We start from the raw sequence: 20630 nt of genomic DNA on the forward strand, positions 1-20630 counted from the left end.
GCATAGGGATTTGTTTATAGTTTTTTTATAGTCTGGCCCTCCAATGGTCTGAGGGACAGTGAACTGGCCCCCTGTGCAAAAAGTTTGGGGACCCCTGTTCTAAACCTTCCTAGTGTATTATTAGGTCCCAGTAAATGCACTATAACTATGCCATCATCTCTCAATGGTTCATTGAAATGATATACTTTGTGAATAATTTGGTTTGAGGAATGGGGGAAAGAAAGGAATTCCATACTGACCATCTCTTCAAAGAGTGTTTTTAGAAGTAGGGAAGTACTCCCAATTAAACAGAAAGACCTATTAACAAAAAACTACTACAAAAAAAGTGGATGTTCATCTGGACTACTGTGTACTTATGTCTCTTTTCCAGAAATGGCAAGAAGTCTTTTGAAGACATCATCTATGTCTATAAGGAAAAACCTTCTACATCAAACGGGATTGTCACTCTATAATACTTCTCATGGCTTCCATGAGGAAGAAGTTAAAAAAAAACTAAAGCAGTTTCCTGGTGGATCCATTGACCTTCAGAAGGAAGACAGTGGCATTGGCATTCTTACTCTGAACAATCCAAGTAAAAGGAATGCCTTTTCTGGTACAGAGAGCTTTCTTTTGTTTGTTAAAGAATGACTCTTAATCTAATCTGCTATTACATGACTCTTATCCTTACTCTGGTGGTATAATTCTTGAAAGTCATGGTACTCTGTAAAACACCAAAACAAAACAATACTACCACATGAACCAGGAACATTTTTAATATTTTTCTTTTTTAAAAAATCCATGAATTCAGATGCTGATGAAAAGGAAACTGTCACATTAATCTTGATTATTTTGTCCACTGTAATTTATTATTTTAACAACTTGATTTGTTTATGTTCAGCTAATGTCCCTCTGCAGACAAAGGAAAGGTAGTTTCAAAGATTTTTAAATGCTAAAGAGAAAAGCTATAAATAAAAATAAGTTACTGTTTAGCTTACTTTGTGTGTGTGTGTGTGTGTGTGTGTGTGTGTGTGTGAATTGAAATAAGGATGATTTTAACCATGTCATTCCAATAATGAGAGAAACCACTGCACTTGTCTATTTGTTGCTCCTTTCCTTACTGGTAAATATTATACCTTCTATTTGCTAGGCAGCACTCTTGGTATATAAGAATTTTATATTTAAGAGGCCTGAATGTTGAGAACATATGGTAATTTGTAATTTTATGCCAAAGCTCAAATTTGAGTTATGCTACCATGATGTTATTTATGCAAGAGATAATGAGTGTAATTGCTGACTACCAAGCCCTTGTATTTCAAGGTAATTTTTGGCAATTTCTCTATTTGCCATTTATGTACTTCGTGGGGGTAAATTATATGCTGTAGTAGTATTTGAAATATTGGGCTCAAAAATATCTCAGTATATTTTCATGTATCTAGTATATATATAATTATATCTATAGACATAATTCAAAAGACTGTAAACTGTAAATTATCAATGATTTGTCTTTAAACCAAAGATGACTTTTCTTTCCACTCAGCAGAATTCAAAGAAGTCTCTATTAGTGTTAACAGAAATATAATGCAAAACACAAATGTGAGCCACATCTGTAATTAAATATTTTGTATTAGCTATAGTTTTAAAAGAAGGTAAAATTAATTTTAGTAAAACTTTTATCTAACCCATTATATTCAAAATATTTCAACATGTGACTGATATAAAAATGAAGAGGCATTTTTCTTTTTTCTTTTTAATACCAGGTCTTTAAAATCTGGTATATATTTTAACCTTACAGCACATTTCAGTTTAGACTAGGCATGTTTCAAGTATTTAATAGTAGTTACATGTGGTGGAGGCTACTTTATTAGACAGTGCAGTTTCTTAGCTTCAATGAGTTCAGAGAAAAAAAGCCTAGGAAATTAATATTAGTCTATAAAAACTAAAATTAGAAAGGCAAGACTGCTCTAAAGAATTGGATTAATAGTTTTAATTTACTACTGAATAGCTACAAATAACATATTAGTAAAACTTTTTATTTAAATGTAAATTTGATGCCTAGTATTTAAAACTAATACAAACAGAGCTACATTAATGTGTATAATGGTGTTTTGTAGGGTTGGCAGATGATGAGTGAACCCCTATCACATAGCCCCCAAGCCCTTGTTTGAAAATCACCCAGCCAGATTCTCTTCAAGGTCCCTTCCAACTCTTAACATGTATTTTACAAAGTCAAAAAGATGAGTGCAAAATTAACCACTGGTATAGATTTCTTATATTCAAGGCTAGCATTATTTTTTTTTGAAGCTTAGATTCTAGGGATAATTGAAGGTCCATATTTATTTATATAGATTCAGTCCCTTTCTGTAAAATGTATTAGACTGTAAATATTTTGAGAGCAAGAAATATTAAACCATTTAGGACAGGGATAGTCAACCTTTTTATACCTACCGCCCACTTTTGTATCTCTGTTAGTAGTAAAATTTTCTAACCACCCACTGGTTCCACAGTAATGGTGATTTATAAAGTAGGGAAGTAACTTTACTTTATAAAATTTATAAAGCAGAGTTACAGCAAGTTAAAGCATATAATAATAATTACTTACCAAGTACTTTATGTCAGATTTTCACTAAGTTTGGCAGAATAAATTTGTAAAACAACTTACTATAGTTAAATCTATCTTTTTATTTATACTTTGGTTGCTCCACTACCACCCACCATGAAAGCTGGAACACCCACTAGTGGGTGGCAGGGACCAGGTTGACTACCACTGATTTACGACATACGCAGGTCTGCTGTTTCATCTAGGACAGTAGTAGTCAACCTTCACCAACACCTGTTTGTTGATTTATTGATGATAGTCATTCTGACAGGTGTGAGGAGATAATGTGATTGTGGTTTCCATTTGCATTTCTTTGATGATTAGTGATGTTGAACATATTTTCATATATCTATTGCCCATCTGTATGCCATTTTGGAGAAATGTCTATTTAGGTCCTTTACCCATTTTTTTAATTGGATTGTTTTTGTGGTGTTTAGTTTTATAAGTTCATTATGCATTTTGGATTTTGGCCCTGGCTGGTTGGCTCAATGTTAGAGCATTGGCCTGGCGTGTGGATGTCCCAGGTTTGATTCCTGGTCAGGGCACACAAGAGAAGTGCCCATCTGCTTCTTTAGCCCTCCCCTTCTCACTTTTCTCTCTCTCTCTCTCTTCCCCTCTTGAGCCATGGCCTGATTAGAGTGAGTTGGCCCCGGTACAGTTGTTTCTTGTATGTTTTCCACCTCAGGCACTAAAAAATGGCTCTGGTTGTGTAAAGCCAGTAGCCAGGGCCACCATCATAGCCGTCTGGCCCATGCAGGTTTGCATTAGATTCGGACAGACCATAATGAAACAATGGAGCCAAGAATTGGTGGGCCCTTAGCTTTAATCCTAGCTTGTACCCGGCTGGGCTCCAAAACCCACTCATTCAGTGCTCACAAAGCTACTGACTTATCTGAGTTTCCTAGAATCAAAGGTTTCTAGCTCACCAGCCTTATTCACCTCTGTTCCCCATCTCCTTCTCTCTGCAAAAACTGGTTTTTCCTTCAACACTCCACCATCTTGGCTGCTGCTCCTGGCCTCCTCCACGTGGCCTCTCTCTGCTCTCCTCACTGCTTTCTCCTCTAATGCTAATCTCAGAAACCGAGAGAGCAAGTTTCTGGTCTGCCCCACTTTATAGTGCAGAAATAAAAACCTTTAATCCAATATACAAAATAGGGAAGTCTCTAATACAAAGTCACTTATCTGAGGCATGATGGGATTGTACCACCCCATATCAAAAAGGGTGGGTAAGGCTTAGTCCTAAAACCAAGCCCCAGGCTACAAGAATCCTGCCTGCCCATAGCTCACCCCCAACACACATTAATATTACCTGGGCGATGGGCTTCCACGTGGGCAGCGCCATCTTTAACAAAGTGAGCATAATATATTTTATCTGTCCAACAGTTTGCAACAGAGTAAGGGCCACAGATGGGCAGAGCATTGCCCCCTAGTGGGCTTCCCAGGTGGATACTGGTCAAGGTGCATGTGGGAGTCAGTCTCTGCCACCCCTCCTCTCACTAAAAAAATTTAAAAAAATAATAACAATTTTTAGATATTAACCCCCTACCAGATGTATCATTGGCATATATATTCTCCCATTCAATGGGTTGGGTTTTCTTTACTGTGCAAAACTTTTTAGTTTGATATATTCTCATTTGTTTATTTTTCTTTTGTTTCCCTTGCTGAAGGAGATATAGCAGAAAAATATTGCTATGAGAAATTTCTGAGATTTTATTGTTTCTGTTTTATTTTACGATTTTTATGGTTTCAAGTCTAACATTTAAGACTTTAATCCATTTTGAGTTTATTCTTGTATGTGGTGTAAAAAGGTGATTTAGTTTCATTTATTTTGCACATGTTCTGTCCAATTTTCCCAACACCATTAATTGAATAGACTTTCTTTACCTCATTGTATTTTCTTTCCTCCTTTGTCAAATATTAATTGACTATAAAGGTGTGGGTTTATTTCTGGGCTCTCTTTTCTGTTCCATTGACCTACATGTCTTTTTTATGCCAGTACAAAGCTTTTTTGATTATTATGGCCTTGTAGTATAATTTGATGTCAAGTAGCATGATTCCTCCAACTTTGTTCTTCTTTCTCAAGATTGCTGTGGCTATTCAGAGTCTTTGTAGTTCCATATAAATTTTTGGAATATCTGTCCTGGTTCTGTGAGATATACCATTCTAATCTTGATAAGAATTGTATTTATAGATTGCTTTTGGTAGGATTGACATTTTAATGATGTCTTCCTATCCATGAATATGGTATATGCTTTTACTTACTTATCTATTCTTCAATGTTCTTCCTCCATGTCTTACAATTTTATAAGTATAGTGATTTTACATTCTTGATTAAATTTATTCTTACCTATTTAATTTTTTATGCAATTGTAAATAAGGTTTTTTAAATTTATTTTTCTGATAGTTTATTTTGGTGTATAGAAATGCAATTGATTTAAGTAGAGTAGAAATATTACCTCTTTGCATACTGTATGCCCTATATATGATAAGATCTCATAGTCTTATGGTAGGCAGTACTACATTTGAGTTATGGATATAGGCATAACTTTTGTTATGAGCTTGATGACTGAGAAACTGAATGTATACTGCTATGAAGTCAGACTTGTATTTCATTTTTACCCTAAGTAAAATTTTTTTCTTAAAACCATATTACATAGTGTTAATTCCAGTGTTCCCATTCCTGGGACATTTATGATGTATTCTCATTTTTCTGCATAACCATACATTTGTTTGGTTTCTTAATTAAGATAGAGTGATCACTAAAAATTGTAAACTTTTAAAACAGGGACTGTTATGTATACCATTTCTGTATATACTTTGTAGTACCAACACTATAGGTATTTGATATTCAGTACGTATTTGTAAAATATGTGACTTAAGAGTCTTGTTTGACACCTTATGGTTTCTCAATTATTTCTCCTTTTCCAGTTGCATAACTTTTTGTGATTTATCCTCCCCGCTGGCAGGTGTTATGATGCTACAACTTTTGGAAAAAGTGACTGAATTGGAAAATTGGACAGAGGGGAAAGGTCTCATTGTTCATGGGGCAAAAAATACTTTCTGCTCAGGATCTGATCTGAGGGCTGTGAAAGCACTAGCAACTCCAGAGGCAAGTCTATATGTATTATATACTAGGTTATACATGTTTTTCAGACATCTATGGCTGAGATATTTGTTTTACATATATGGTTATTATGATGACAACTATTCTTTAATAGCTTTCCAAGGATTAGAGTGTTCATTTTGCTTCTTATAGATAAGGTTGCAACAGTGCAATAACCAAAGTATATTATTAAATCCAGGAAGAATTTGAATTTTTTTAAGCGGAAGCCCCTAGCATCTCCTGGTAAGGAATTTCACATGAAGTATATCTAGCATAGCTTTGGCACATAGTAACAAATGATAACAATTAAAAAATTTGCTTTGAGTTATTACCCTGATAGAAGAAGAATCCTAATATCTTCCATTATCAGTCCTCCAATGCTGCGAACCAGCACAGCTAGTAATTTCAGGTTCTGAGTAGGAACGGTGCAGAATGAAGAAAATAAGCTTAAAGAGAAAAAAGATGCAGTCAGGAGGTCTCTTTGCAATGCAAAAGATAGCTTGCAAAAATCCAAGAGCCCCTGGCTGCTTTATCATATAGCCATATGCAAATAAGGAAGTCTCCGATACAAAGTCACACATCTCCAAGGCAACCCAAGAAATCTCCCAAGTGTAGAAACCTTCCACCCTGCATAACTGAAATTAACCAACATGAGAACAAGCAAAGGGTCAGAGGAAGGGCATGTAAATTGCTTCTAGCAACTTAAGCAGGCAAGCGAAATGGGGGATGAGATGAGTGCAAATAGCTTCATAGCCAATATGGAGGTGTGGAGAACTTAGCCTTTGGCCAAGCCTCAAACTGCAAGGGCTTTGCTAATTTGCAGTCTCCTACACTCCAAGGAACCTCGTTTTCTTGAATTTTGCCTTCCACTGACAACCCCTAGGCCAAAAACAAAACAATGAGAGAGAAAGAGAGAGAGAAAGAGAAAGAAATGAAAAAGAAGGAAGTAGTGTATGTGTTAAATTTAATTGTAGATGTGGGCTGTATTTAGGTAATAATGTTTTAATGGTATTACATAACTCTTACACCACTCTACTTAGTTTATAATCTCTGCGTACATAAATATGTGAGGAAAGAGTTCTCTCTTGGTAATTTTGATAGACTTGGATTTGAATGCTGGTTTCAACACTTTCTGGCTAACTTATTAGGCAATCACTTAATCTTATATTATTCTAAGTCTTATTTTCCTAATCTATAAATGAGAATTAAATATTCCACAGAACAATTGTGAGGATTTAGGTTAATGTATATGAGGTGCACAATAGCACAGTGTCTGAAAAATGTATCTTTTTATTTCAAAGATCATGATACTAAGAAATATAAGGTCTACCGGAAAGTTCTGTCCATTTTTGGAATAAAACAAAATATAAATTTTTCTTACTGTCAATAAACTTTATTAAATAATATAATGCCATTATTATTAATGATTTCTTGCCAGCATAAGGGCAATTTGTATATCCCATTTTTGAAAAATGTTTTATCTTTTGATGCGAAAAATTGAACCAGTGCTTGTTTGATATCTTCTTCATTTTTTAATTTTTTACCCTTCAAAAAATTTTGTAAGGACAAAAACAAGTGATAGTCGGAGGGTGCTAAATCCGAGGAATTTGGTGGATGCGACAGACATGCTTCTGTAGCATTTCTTCCTTGTAGAAATTTGTAAAAATTACAGTGGCATAAATGAACTTTATCAGTAGCCATGGGTACACTATAGCTTCACACATAAGACTAAGGTGAATCAACTTTGTTTTAGTTAATTTGCTATGTCAGTATGTATACATTAAGTGATAAAAATAGAGAGGCACACATGCGCCAAATAAACATGCTTACGTGTCGAAACTTGTTGTGATAGAAACAGACACAACTTTTTGGTTGACCTTATATTAACCATGAGATGATTGATAATTTACTAGACTTAAATACATAATGTGTTCAAATAGTTAGTGAATGTCTGGATTCTTGTCCAAGCTTTACTACAATAATAATGAAATATTTGACCTGCAAGTCATTTGACAATAATTTTTCATCTCTACCATGATTGTATTGCTAGGCATCTTACTTTGTTCACAAAAGACACTGTAAAGATAGAATGAGATGATTATTTTGGGTCTCATATAAGTCAGGTAGGAAAGCATCCCTAAAATTTTAGTGAAAGGTTATTTTGCTTTTGTAAAGCCAGTACCCGCAGCCACCATCACAGCTGCCTGGCCTGTGCAGGTTTGCATTTGATTCTGACAGATGGTAATGAAACAACAAGAGCTAAGAACTGATGGGCCATTTACCTTTAATCCTAGCTTGCACCTGGTGGGCAAGAAATATACACAGTGGGAAAACACTTCCCTTTCCATTCAGGGCTCCGCAAGCCACTGACTTATCCGAGTTTCCTAGAATCAAAGGTTTCTACCTCACCAGCCTTATTCACCTCTGTTCCCCATCTCCTTCTCTCTGTACAAACTCTTCACAAACTGGCTTCTCCTTCAGCACTCTGCCGTCTTGGCTGCTTCTCCTTGCAATGCTAATTTCAGGAACCAAGAGTGAGCGAGCCCCAGGTCTGCCCCACTTTATAGTATAGAAATCAAAACCTTTAAGCCGCCTGACCTGTGGTGGCGCAGTGGATAAAGCGTCGACCTGGAAATGCTGAGGTCGCCGGTTCGAAACCCTGGGCTTGCCTGGTCAAGGCACATATGGGAGTTGGTGCTTCCAGCTCCTCCCCACCTTCTCTCTCTGTCTCTCTCTCCTCTCCTCTCTCTCTCCCTTTCTGTCTCTCTCTCTCCTCTCTAAAATGAATTAAAAAAAAAAAAAAAAAAAATTAAAATTTAAAAAAAAAAAAAAAAAAAAAAAAACCTTTAAGCCAATATACAAATAAGGAAGTCTCTGAAACAAAGTCACTTATCTGAGGCCTAAATGGGATTCCTCATGAGAGTGCACCACCCCACATCATGCAACAGTCAAGGGTGCGAGGAAAAGCTTAGCTTTGAAAAGATCTTAGTATTAAAAGGGCGGGAAAGGCTTAGTCTTAAAACTAAGCCTTAGGCCATAATGACTTTGCAGGCTTACTGCCTGTCTCCCACAGCCAATGCAAACTATAAGCAAGCAAACATACATATCATATTTGCAAACTTATTTGACCCACAGCTTTCGTCCAGTTAGTACGTAGTTTTTATATCTTTTTTTTTTTTTTTGTATTTTTTCTGAAGCTGGAAACGGGGAGAGACAGTCAGACAGACTCCCGCATGCGCCCGACCGGGATCCACCCAGCACGCCCACCAGGGGCAATGCTCTGCCCACCAGGGGGTGATGCTCTGCCGCGACCAGAGCCACTCTAGCGCCTGGGGCAGAGGCCAAGGAGCCATCCCCAGCGCCCGGGCCATCTTTGCTCCAATGGAGCCTTGGCTGCGGGAGGGGAAGAGAGACACAGAGAGGAAGGAGGGGGTGGGGGTGGAGAAGCAAATGGGCGCTTCTCCTATGTGCCCTGGCCGGGAATCGAACCCGGGTCCCCCGCACACCAGGCCGACGCTCTACCACTGAGCCAACCGGCCAGGGCTAGTTTTTATATCTTTAGATCACGCTGCCAGGATTTTTCCCCTATGTATGTATATAAAAGCTACAGGGGGTCCTCAGGTTACAACAGTTCCATTCCTACAACAGTGATATAACTCAAATTTTGGTATAAGTCAAAACACACTGTAAAGCCAGCAGTAAGGCCAGGGCCACCATCATTGCAGCCCGGCTCCTGCAGGTTCGCATTGGATTTGGACAGTCGGTAAAGAAACAGTGGAGCCAAAAACTGATGGGCCATAGTTTTTAATTCTAGCTTGCAAGTAAAAATACACACTGGGCTCCAAAAGCCACTCACATTCAGTGCTCACAAAGCCACTGACTTATCCGAGTTTCCTAGAATCAAAGGTTTCTAGCTCACCAGCCTTATTCTCCTCAGTTCCCCATCTCCTTCCTTATCCCAGATACAAACTCTACACAAACTGGCATCTCACTCAGCACTCTGCCATCTTGGCTGCTTCTCCTGGCCTCCTCCACGTGGCCTTTCTCTGCTCTCCTCTGCTCTCTCTTCTAACGATAATCTCAGGAACCAAGCGCCAAGTCCCGTTCTGCCTCCATTTTATAGTGTAGAAATCCAAACCCTTAATCCAATACATAATAGGGAAGTCTCTAATACAAAGTCACTTCTCTGAGGCATGATAGGATTGTACCACCTCACACCAAAAAGGGTGGGACAGGCTTAAACCCAAAACCAAGCCTCAGGCTACAACAATTCTCAACACACATTAATATCACCTGGGCAACGGCCTCTTTAACAAAGCGAGCATAATACATTTTATCTGCCCAACAATCCACCCCTATGCTCACTTTACTACCCACCAATTTACATCACCAGCATCCCTGTGCAAGGAAACTAGCACATTACACAAGTTACAACAGCACAAATCATACAGTTTCAACAATTACAAAGGTACATTTCACCAATATCTGAGCACTTTGCCAAAAGCGCAAAATGTCCTCGGCCTTCTTTCTAGCCACGGGAGAAGCTTCCCGGGGCAGGGGAGTGCTTCCAGCAAAGCCACCCCCCACCCCCATCAGGGTATTTCACATTGTCCAAAATCCGTAGTCCGTAAATTCATCCAACAAAGGAGCCAATGCCCACTCCGGTCGTAGTCCAGGAAATCAGTCCACGCACATGGGGCGTCAGCCACCCCCCTCATTCCTGCCATCCTGGCAGGTCTTACACTGTCCCAAAGAGGGGCACATGGCAATGGCAGTCAGCATTTCCATCTCTGCTCCAGATAGCATGTCCAGCCCTATGTCCCAAAATCGCAGACCTACCAGGGCCGTAGTAGGTGCTCCTTCCAGCTGGGCTTCCATCTTCTGGAAACTGCAGATCACAACTCCAGCCCAATTCTCCTCATCCTCCAAAGAGGAACTGAAAACACCAGCTCCCGCTGCCAGGCTCAAGCCCCGGGCTGCCGCCACCTTCTGCTCCGCAGACGTTGCAACTCCAGACCCGGCCTCAGCCTCAGCCTCAGCCCCGGCCTCCTGCCGCTGCTGGCTCTCCACAACATCCAGGGCAATCTGCAACTCATGAACCTCTGAATCCTCCTCCAGTGTTTGCTCCATTTCCAGGCGAATCTCGAACACCTGGTTGGCCTCCTCCAGCATTTCCTCCAGCTCCAGGGTCAGCATCTGTTTCTCCCGCGTTTGCTCCAGCTCCTTCCGCTTCTCGGTTTGCAGGTCCCAGGCAGCCTCTTCCACAGAGCTCTCGGTTTCCTCACGCATGGCTGTAAAAGTCAGCCAGCCTACAATCCCCAAAAGGACAGCCATGGGGAACCCTAACACTAGCCAGTCCTCTACTCCACTGCTCAAAGGCTCCTTGCCGATCTGTATCGAATCCTGCCACAGACTATGCCAAATGTAAAGCCAGCAGTCTGGGCCAGGGCCACCATCATTGCAGCCCGGCTCCTGCAGGTTCGCATTGGATTTGGACAGTCGGTAAAGAAACAGCGGAGCCAAAAACTGATGGGCCATAGTTTTTAATTCTAGCTTGCACCCGGCGGGCAAGTAAAAATACACACTGGGCTCCAAAAGCCACTCACATTCAGTGCTCACAAAGCCACTGACTTATCCGAGTTTCCTAGAATCAAAGGTTTCTAGCTCACCAGCCTTATTCTCCTCAGTTCCCCATCTCCTTCCTTATCCCAGATACAAACTCTACACAAACTGGCATCTCACTCAGCACTCTGCCATCTTGGCTGCTTCTCCTGGCCTCCTCCACGTGGCCTTTCTCTGCTCTCCTCTGCTCTCTCTTCTAACGATAATCTCAGGAACCAAGCGCCAAATCCCGTTCTGCCTCCATTTTATAGTGTAGAAATCCAAACCCTTAATCCAATACATAATAGGGAAGTCTCTAATACAAAGTCACTTCTCTGAGGCATGATAGGATTGTACCACCTCACACCAAAAAGGGTGGGACAGGCTTAAACCCAAAACCAAGCCTCAGGCTACAACAATTCTCAACACACATTAATATCACCTGGGCAACGGCCTCTTTAACAAAGTGAGCATAATACATTTTATCTGCCCAACACATACCCTAGCCTAAGCCACTTACCTATCTTCACACGGTTGTAAAATCATAATCTAGAACATAAAAACACAACCGAGCCACAGAAAAAGGGAAAGGACATAAATATACTGTACTGTACACTGTACTGTGTATTCTGCCACGTGCAACCAAACTAGTTCGCCCATGTAGCCCGGAAGTATGATGCTATGGACAGAAGCTGAAGCACTCATGTCTCAATTTTTTTTTAACTTTTTATGGGAGTAAGCGTCATAAACTAGAAATGTCTTATGTTGACACTGTCATAACCCAAGGACCCCTGTATAATAGAAACATGCTAATTGTTTCATACGTATATTGTGGGTCTGATCAAGTAATTGTAGGGAAACGTGTAGGTTTTATACAGACTTAAGATGTAGGGAAACGTGTAGGTTTTATACAGACTTAAGATAAAGGATCACTACAAAAAATTAATTTTTTTTAGTATGGACGCTCTTCAAGTTATTTGTGCTCTCAAATGCCTGGAGTAGAGTAAGAGTGACTTTTTATCAACAGCTTAGAACCCAGTTGGTGTGGCTCTAATGCTGAAATAGGCCTGGAGGGGTCCGTTGCTTGTAGTTATGCACATCTGACAGTCTCATGAAGAAATCTGGATTTGTGATTTTACTTATAATGTGTATGCTTAGAACCCACATCAGTACTCAAAATACCTTATTTTCTTTAAAGCATTTTCCTAGATAAATAGACCCTTTCTTGTACTTTTATGAAATCTGCCTATTAATAGTATGGGAAATATGCAGCATAGAAATAAGTAATTTGAATAAAATTCTCTTATGGGTAATAAGAAACACTAACACGTATAAAGTGTGCGCTATATTTGTCACATGATGATTTTAAAATGAACAAGGACTAGAAACAGTATATATAAAGTTCCTAATAAGTATTTTTATTTCTCATATAAACTGTCTTTCTATATGTCTGAGAAATAACTATAAGTATATGTAAAACTAAAATTTAAAATGGCCTGGAGACTTTTAAGCCTCGTACATGTGTATGAGCTGCAGCTGCATGTGTAATGCATCTGCCCCTCACAGCCAAGACATCCTGAGACTGCACATGACTCAGTTATGAACAGTCTTTCTTTCAGTGAGGCTTTCTTCATCTAATAAACTTACTCTTGGTTGTTGCAGATGTATCACTAGCATGTGCTTGTTTGGTGAATTTGCTTTCTGAGCATGATAATTTTAGTAATAGGATTACTTTCCTTTCTAATTATAATAAGACTTAAATGGCATTTTTTTAAAAAAATGATAATCAGGTTGATGTTTTTGCTACTGTATTTTTTCACTTTTAAAAAGTATTTTATTAATGGAAATTACCAAATATAAACAATAGTAAACTATTATAGCGCAACCATCATGTATTTATTATAGCATACTCAACCACCAACATTTTAGCATATCTGTTTTTCATTCTACTTTTTTTAAAATTATTTTTCTCACTCCATCTAGCACCAGCAAAATGTCACCTGTGCGACAGAAAGAGCCAGGAATTCTTTCGCACTACAGCGTAATCTAGAATGGGGAGAGCTCCCATCCACAAGTTTAAATATAGTGCTGGACATTCTATTTTTTTTAACGTAGCTGGCCTCTTAAGAAGTTGGTTTAATTTTAGTATCCTTTGTGTGTGTGTGTGTGTGTGTGTGTGTGTGTGTGTGTACATTTCTGTGATACATGATCTGTATATTGCATTGTGTGCTTACCACCAAAGTCAAATCATCTTAGTAAATGTCATCTCCCTTTCTTCTTTATAAAGCCTTCTTGACTACCCCAACCCAATTGAAATGAATTGTTATTTGGTACTATTTTCCGTTTGTTCAAGAATTTTAAATATTTATTTATTTTTTATTTATTCATTTTAGAGAGGAGAGGGGGAGAGAGAGAGAGAGAGAGAGAGAGAGAGAGAGGAGAGACAGAGAGAGCGAAGGGGGGGAGGAGCTGGAAGCAGCAACTCCCATATGTGCCTTGACCAGGCAAGCCCAGGGTTTCGAACCGGCGACCTCAGCACTTCCAGGCCGACGCTTTATCCACTGCGCCACCACTGGTCAGGCTGTTCAAGAATTTTTAAAAAGTTGCATTTTTTTTAATTTCTAGATTTTTGAGAGGAGATTTTTTTAGGAGCTGGAACCACATTTCACTAATATATTCCCAAACTCTTTTTTTTTTTTATTTACAGAGACACAGAGAGAGTCAGAGTGAGGGATAGACAGGAACAGACAGACAGGAACGGAGAGATGAGAAGCATCAATCATTAGTTTTTCGTTGCACATTGCGACACCTTAATTGTTCATTGATTGATTTCTCATATGTGCCCTGACCATGGGCCTTCAGCAGACCGAGTAACCCCTTGCTTGAGCCAGCGACCTTGGGTCCAAGCTGGAGAGCTTTGCTCAAACCAGATGAGCCTGCACTCAAGCTGGCGACCTCGGGGTCTCGAACCTGGGTCCTCAGCATTCCAGTATGATGCTCTATCCACTGTGCCACCGCCTGGTCAGGCTATTCCCAAACTCTTAACTTGTATAGATAATGTATCTAATAATGAATCCAAACATATTGCATACAAGCAATCTATAAGTACTATAGTCACCATATTTCCCCATGTACATATGTTCCCATGTATAAGATGCACCTTAATTTTGGGGCCTGAAATTTGAAAAAAAATTATTACATAAAGTTATGGAACTCAAGTTTTAATCATCATAAAATTCATACAACTTCCTCATCACTGTCAAAACTCCAATCCATTAGCTTATCCTCATCTGTGTCTGATGACAAATCAGTCTTCATATACTGCCTTGACTCAGTTCCATGTATGGCACTTGAAATGCCACATCCACTGTATAAGACACACCCAGTGTTTAGACCCCAAATTTTCTAGAAGGGATGAGTCTTATACATGGGGAAATGTAATTTACAAAAATAAAAATATCACAGATACACAAAGGATAAAATTATTACTGTGGGATTTAGAAAATCCTGCTTGAAAACTTTGATCTGGGCACTTGCTAAAATACATACAGCAGGCAAGAACAGGCTATTCCTTTGGAATAGTGGAAATGGTATAAACAAAGACCCAGGAACAAGTGTAACTTTTTAAAGCAATGGCAAGTAGTTTGTTGTGACTGAAGTTAGGGTTCTTGGATAGGTGATAGAGTAATTAATAAAGTTGGTAAAATTGTTTAGGATTAGTTTTTCCCAAGTAATTTAGAGGTTTCTCTTTTGGTGGTATGAAATAATCATCTTATAGAAAGGTTTATCAGATGGTATAATGAAATATATATTGCAGAGGGAAAAGAAATTAAATACTTAGAGAACATTTAGGAAGAAATGCTGTTGTAATAATCTGAGCATAAGTAACATAAGTTTGAACTAGTGTAATAGCAGTGAAAATTAAAAAAAGGGATTATGTTGGAAATATTTCAAAGAAAGAACTTGGGGGACATGCCTGGTGACTAATTGAATATGGAAAAACTGTGAAATGGGTCTGACAGGTTTAAACATTGCAGATAGAGGGTCGGCCCGGACACTGAGGTCCCTGGTTTGAAATCCCAAGATTGAGCCGGTTTAAGCAGGGACTGGTCAGCTTGAACATGGGATTGCCAGCTTGAGTGTGGGGTCACTGGCTTGAGCGTAGGATCATCCACAGATCCCAAGGTCGCTGGCTTGAAGCCCAAGGTTGCTGGCTTGAGCAAGGAAGGGGTCATTGACTCAGCTTGAGCCCTGCCCCTCACCTTCCACGCACGTATGAGAAGCAATCAGTGAACAACTAAAGTGAAGCAGCTGTGAATTGATGCTTTTTGTCTCCCTCCTCCTCCCCTCCTTCTCTCCCTTCCTGTCTTACTTTCTCTCTCGCTCTCAGATCAATGAAATTAAAAAAAAATAATTTAAAAAAAACTGTAAAATGGAAGTCAAAGATAATACCAAAATTATGAGCCTTGTTGACAAGAAGACCTTTTTCCATTAACTCATAACTTGTTTACATTTATGTCTAGGTACATTTTCAACTTTCTAACTGTCCTTTAAGTCAAATAGAACGGGTATTTTTTTTATTCTTTATTCTTCCTTATGGATGACGGAACTGAAGTTAATAGTTATGACCTGCTCAAGGTCATGTTACTATTAAGTGATAGTGCTAAGATTCAAACTCAGCTGTTTTATTCCTAATTGGTTTTGCCATGCTGAATATGATTGGCAGAATGTGAAATTTCTAGTAGGTTTTGGAACTGTGCATGAAAGTAATAGTTATAACAATGGGAATGGATCAGATTTCCAAAGAAGAAATTGTAGATAAAAAAGGGAAAAAGAATCATGGATTGTGTTTTTGGGATACATGCATTTAAAGGATTTATCTGAACAAGAGAGACAAAAAGAAAACTGGAAAAGAACAAAAATCAGAAGAGAATCAGGAGTAGACAGTGTTACTAGAAACTAAGAGAATATCAAAATATAAAGAAATTGGTCAAGGCATAATACCATTTGTTATGGAGAAATAGAGGAAGAGAGAATAAGGAAAAACCATTTAATTTAACAAACAGGAGATTATTAGAAACTTTCAAAGGGAGTCGAGAGAAGCTAAAGATCAGATTATACTAGCCTGAAGAAAGTGTAAGTGCAGAAGAAGAAAGAGGCAATATACATTTAGACTACTTTTAAGAATTTCTTTTTAAATGAAAGAGACAGAGAAACAGAGAGAAGAACAGACAGGAAGGGAGCTCAACAGACAGGAAGAAGCATCAGTTCTTCCCTGCGGCACCTTAGTTGTTCATTGATTGCTTTTTCATATGTGCCTTGCCCGGGGCGGGGGGGGGGGGGGGTTCCAGCTGAGTCAATGACCCTAGCTCAAGCCAGTGACCTTGGACTCAAGCCAGTGACCATGGCATCATGTCTATGATCTCATGCTCAAGTCAGCAACCTCAGTGTTTTGAACCTGTGTCCCATGCCAACGCTTCATCAACTGTGCCACTACCTACCTGGTCAGGTGAAATTGGTTTTTATTTGTTTATATTCTTAGGGGATCAGAGTTTGGGCTAATAAGTGGGTGTGTCTTATGTCTCTTCTTTCTGTAATACTCTGAATAGAACTTCATATGCTTGTAGGGTATGTAATCTAAGTGTTACATCTAAGTCTTTGCTAATACCTCATGTAAAGCTGAGCTCAAGGAATCCTAGAAAATCAACAAAATCCAAAACTGCATCATTTGCACTTCAGACAGTATCAAAGAGCTTTAAATGAGAACCTCATAAAAAAAAGCTAGGTGTATTTTTTGCTTTATTACTCTCTAAACCCTGAAAATATATATTTTTAATTTCTTGTAAAATATTTGCATTATAACTGTGTTTATGTTTATTTTTATTTAAAGGATGGACAGGAATTATGTATGTTCATGCAAAACACCTTAACAAGATTAATGAGGTAATATATTTTTCTTTTTAAAATATGATTTCTAAAAAAAAAAAAAATAGCTCTTTATTATTCTGTGTTGCCAGTTAAAAGTAATAGATGATTTTCGCATTATATTTTTTCTAATGATGAACTATTTATTTAGTATATTTTTACCAACTGGACACCACTGTACTTTTGGTGTTCTTCATATGTGAGAGTCTAGAAAGAATAATGGAATCATAACATTACTATTCTAAAATACTTTTTTCTTGTATTGGCTCCTGTTTACTCTGTCCCCTTATTGCAGTTGACCTCTTCTTGGATAAATCTTAGTTGTTTTTTTCTTTTAGCAAGAGAGAAAGAAAAAGGGACAATGAGAGACCGGAAGGGAGAGAGAAATGAGAAGCATCAATTCTTTGTTGCAGCAGCTTTGTTGTTCATTAATTGCTTTCTCATATATGTCTTGACCAGGGGACTACAGGCTACAGCACAACCAGTGACCCCTTGCTCAAGCCAGCAACCTTGGACTCAAGCCAGTGACCTTGAGCTTCAAGCCAGTGGTCATGGGGTCATGTCTAAGATTCCACACTTAAGCCAGAAGCCCCACACTCAAGCTAGTGATCCCATGCTCAATTCCAATAAGCCCATGCTCAAGCTGGCGACCTCAGGGTTTTGAACCCAGTTCCTCAGTGTCCCAGTCCAACACACTCCTCTGTGCCACCTCCTGCAGGCTTAAAGTTTTCTTATTAAAATAATTATTTTTAATTGGGAGTAGTGTACACTAGGAAATATTCCGTTACTTTAAAGCTATAGCTTTGCATTTCAGTTAGAACCTACAAAAAATTCATACTTTCAAAACATTTTAGGCTTACCTTTTAATACTGATACAGTCCTGCACTGCAAAGTGGGTTTTTGCAACAGAAAAGGTGAAGAGATTTATTTTTCCACAGAACCATTCCTTTATATAGTAATTGTCTATGGATTATTTCAGTGAGTAGTAAAAAGATAGGAACCTTTATAATAACAGTTTTGGAATTCATTCTTCTGTATCACATTTCCTCCCTTGGGATATGGCCTTAACTGATCCAAAAATAGACCAAGAGAATATCACATTTCATTATTCCTGATTTCCAGTAAGTAGTTGAGAAATTCCAGGGACTATATATTATCCAAAAACATCCATTTATTATTATTATCGTTTTAAATTAAGTGAGAGCAGGGGAGGCAGAGAAACAGACTCACACATGCACCCCCACCAGGCAAGCCCCCTTTAGGGTGATGCTTTGCCCATCTGGGACTTTGCTCCATGGCTCGACAACCGAGCTATTTTTAGTGCCTGAGGATGGCAAGAAGCCATTCTCAGTGTCTGGGGCCAACTCACTTGAGCCAGTTGAGCCATGGCTGCAGGTATGGGCAGAGAGAGAAAAAGAAAGAGAGAGAGAAGAGGAAGGCACTCCCTTCTGTGTGCCTTGACCAGGAATTGAACCCAGGACATCCACATGCTGGGCCTGTGTTCTACCACTGAGCCATCCAGCCAGGGCCTGAAAACATCCATTTAGTTGGAATAAAATTATAATCTGACTACAGTTTTAAAATATATAATGATTCAGGGAAGTATTTTGATAACTTACATGGCATTTAGTATGAATTAGTATATCTTCAGTAAAATACTGTTTTGCTCCTTATGAAGCATGGGCTATCCTTTGAGTTTTGTTTTTTAATCTAAACATAGTTCAATAATTTTGTTTATATTGAATCTTAAGTTTTTAAATAATATTGAAATAAAAATGTTAATATACATTTTTTCTTTTTCCTTCAATATACAGACTTCCTTTATTAAGTGTTGCACTGGTTCAAGGTTGGGCATTGGGTGGAGGAGCAGAATTTATTACAGCATGTGATTTCAGGTAGGATGAAAATTGCATTACTCCTTGCATAGATATAATTAACATATGCTCAAATTTATTTTTTCCTGAATGTCAATATGTAAATATTTTATATACTCTTAAACAGCAAAGTCAATTTGTGAACTGTCTTTTTGTTAATCATTAAAGTAGATAATTTTAGTCAAGCATAATAACTCGACTATTACTTTAGTACCATTCATTCAAAAAGTTACCCAAACAAAATTAATTTTAATAAATCAAATCTATTTTAGTAAAATCCCTGGGGAGGCAAGCCAAGGAAATATATGAAACTTCAAGATTCAAAAGAACTATACAAAGAAAAGTAAAGAACTAAATAAAATAAAAAGGATGGAAAAAAGACTTTCTTATCTTTGCTGTGATTTATAGTAACTGGGCTGATTAGGGAATAAAATGATTTGGGACAAATAACCCTTGCATCCCTAGAATATTTTTTAGTATTGGATAGCTCATACAACCAGCGTTAGGAATGGCATCTTATCGAGTCGAATGCTTTACATGTGCTTGAAACTGCATTCTCAGTTATCATTCTTAGGACCTACTAGCTTGGCTATCAGGAGAAGCAGTTCACTGTTCTTTGAGCTGTATATATTTACACAATTGAGCCTCTGTAGAGTGTGTAAGATATTGTATATGACATAATTGGAAATGAAACGGATAAAGAGTAAAAAGCTCTAGCACTGGAGTCAGAAAGACTTAGGTTCAATCTCACTTTGCCTTTTTAAAATCTGACTTTAAGTAAGTATTTCTTCTAAGTCTTTATTTCTTTACCTATTAAATAAGAATAATCTTTCTTAAGTGTTTATAAATACATTTAAATTAGTTAACAAATATGTAGATTTTAGCATAATACTGGCCTAAAGTACACATCAATTTATATATACACAATAGTGATTAGAGATTACCTTATACTGCTCTCTTTTACATAAATGCCAGAATGGAAATGTTCTGGCATATTTTAAATGCATTAATTCTTTCATTTTTAACCTTAAGGCTATGCCCTGGCCTTACCCCTTCTCCCCCTCTGGCAAAGAAAGATGTTGGAATGTATGCTAAGCGGACATATTCAATGTTTAAGATTTTGACTCTTCCTTTTAAACACGAAAGAAAAAACCATTTCACACTGGCATGGAGTACTGTGGGCCAGGGGAAAAATAGTGGAGGCAGGTGACTAATTCAGCTCCTTAATTTCCTTTCAGATCTGGTTCTTTGAATTCCAAATTTTTCAAAGTTCAGATTTTTAAAGTATCAATATATATACTAACTTTTGTAATCTGTCTTGTAGTAATATGCTGTGAAAATACTCATGACAATATAAAAGGACCCATCAAAAGGAAAAAAACCTATAATTAAGGATGCTAAAAGATGTATATTATTTAATCAAAGACTTATCTTTTCTAACCTTCATTTTAATAATTGTTAAATCAATTTTAAAGAGGTATAATTTTATTCTACCTCATGTAACCACCTCCACAATAAAGATCCAAAACATTTTTTTACCCCCATATGTTTT

At 38.0% G+C, this 20630-nt stretch overlaps 1 protein-coding gene and 1 non-coding gene across 7 annotated transcripts in view; one reads left to right on the forward strand and one right to left on the reverse strand.

Moving 5' to 3' along the window:
- Positions 1–20630, forward strand: part of ECHDC1 (ethylmalonyl-CoA decarboxylase 1) — a 58217-nt gene that overhangs the window by 20425 nt on the left and 17162 nt on the right. For 5 of the 6 annotated variants that reach the window (XM_066373288.1, XM_066373286.1, XM_066373285.1 and 2 more), the window contains exons 2-5: positions 371–592; positions 5542–5684; positions 17170–17222; positions 19019–19099. In XM_066373288.1, coding sequence (XP_066229385.1) covers positions 373–592; positions 5542–5684; positions 17170–17222; positions 19019–19099 — 497 coding nt within the window. In that variant the 5' untranslated portion in view covers positions 371–372. The remainder of the gene's footprint in view (positions 1–370; positions 593–5541; positions 5685–17169; positions 17223–19018; positions 19100–20630) is intronic. The other variant, XM_066373289.1, reaches the window with a different exon arrangement.
- LOC136401582 (small nucleolar RNA SNORA46) lies at positions 13241–13369 on the reverse strand. The gene has a single exon (XR_010750607.1). It is a non-coding gene; the product is annotated as a small nucleolar RNA SNORA46 (small nucleolar RNA).

This window comes from Saccopteryx leptura, chromosome 3 (assembly GCF_036850995.1).
Source record: "Saccopteryx leptura isolate mSacLep1 chromosome 3, mSacLep1_pri_phased_curated, whole genome shotgun sequence".
Taxonomy (NCBI): domain Eukaryota; kingdom Metazoa; phylum Chordata; class Mammalia; order Chiroptera; family Emballonuridae; genus Saccopteryx; species Saccopteryx leptura.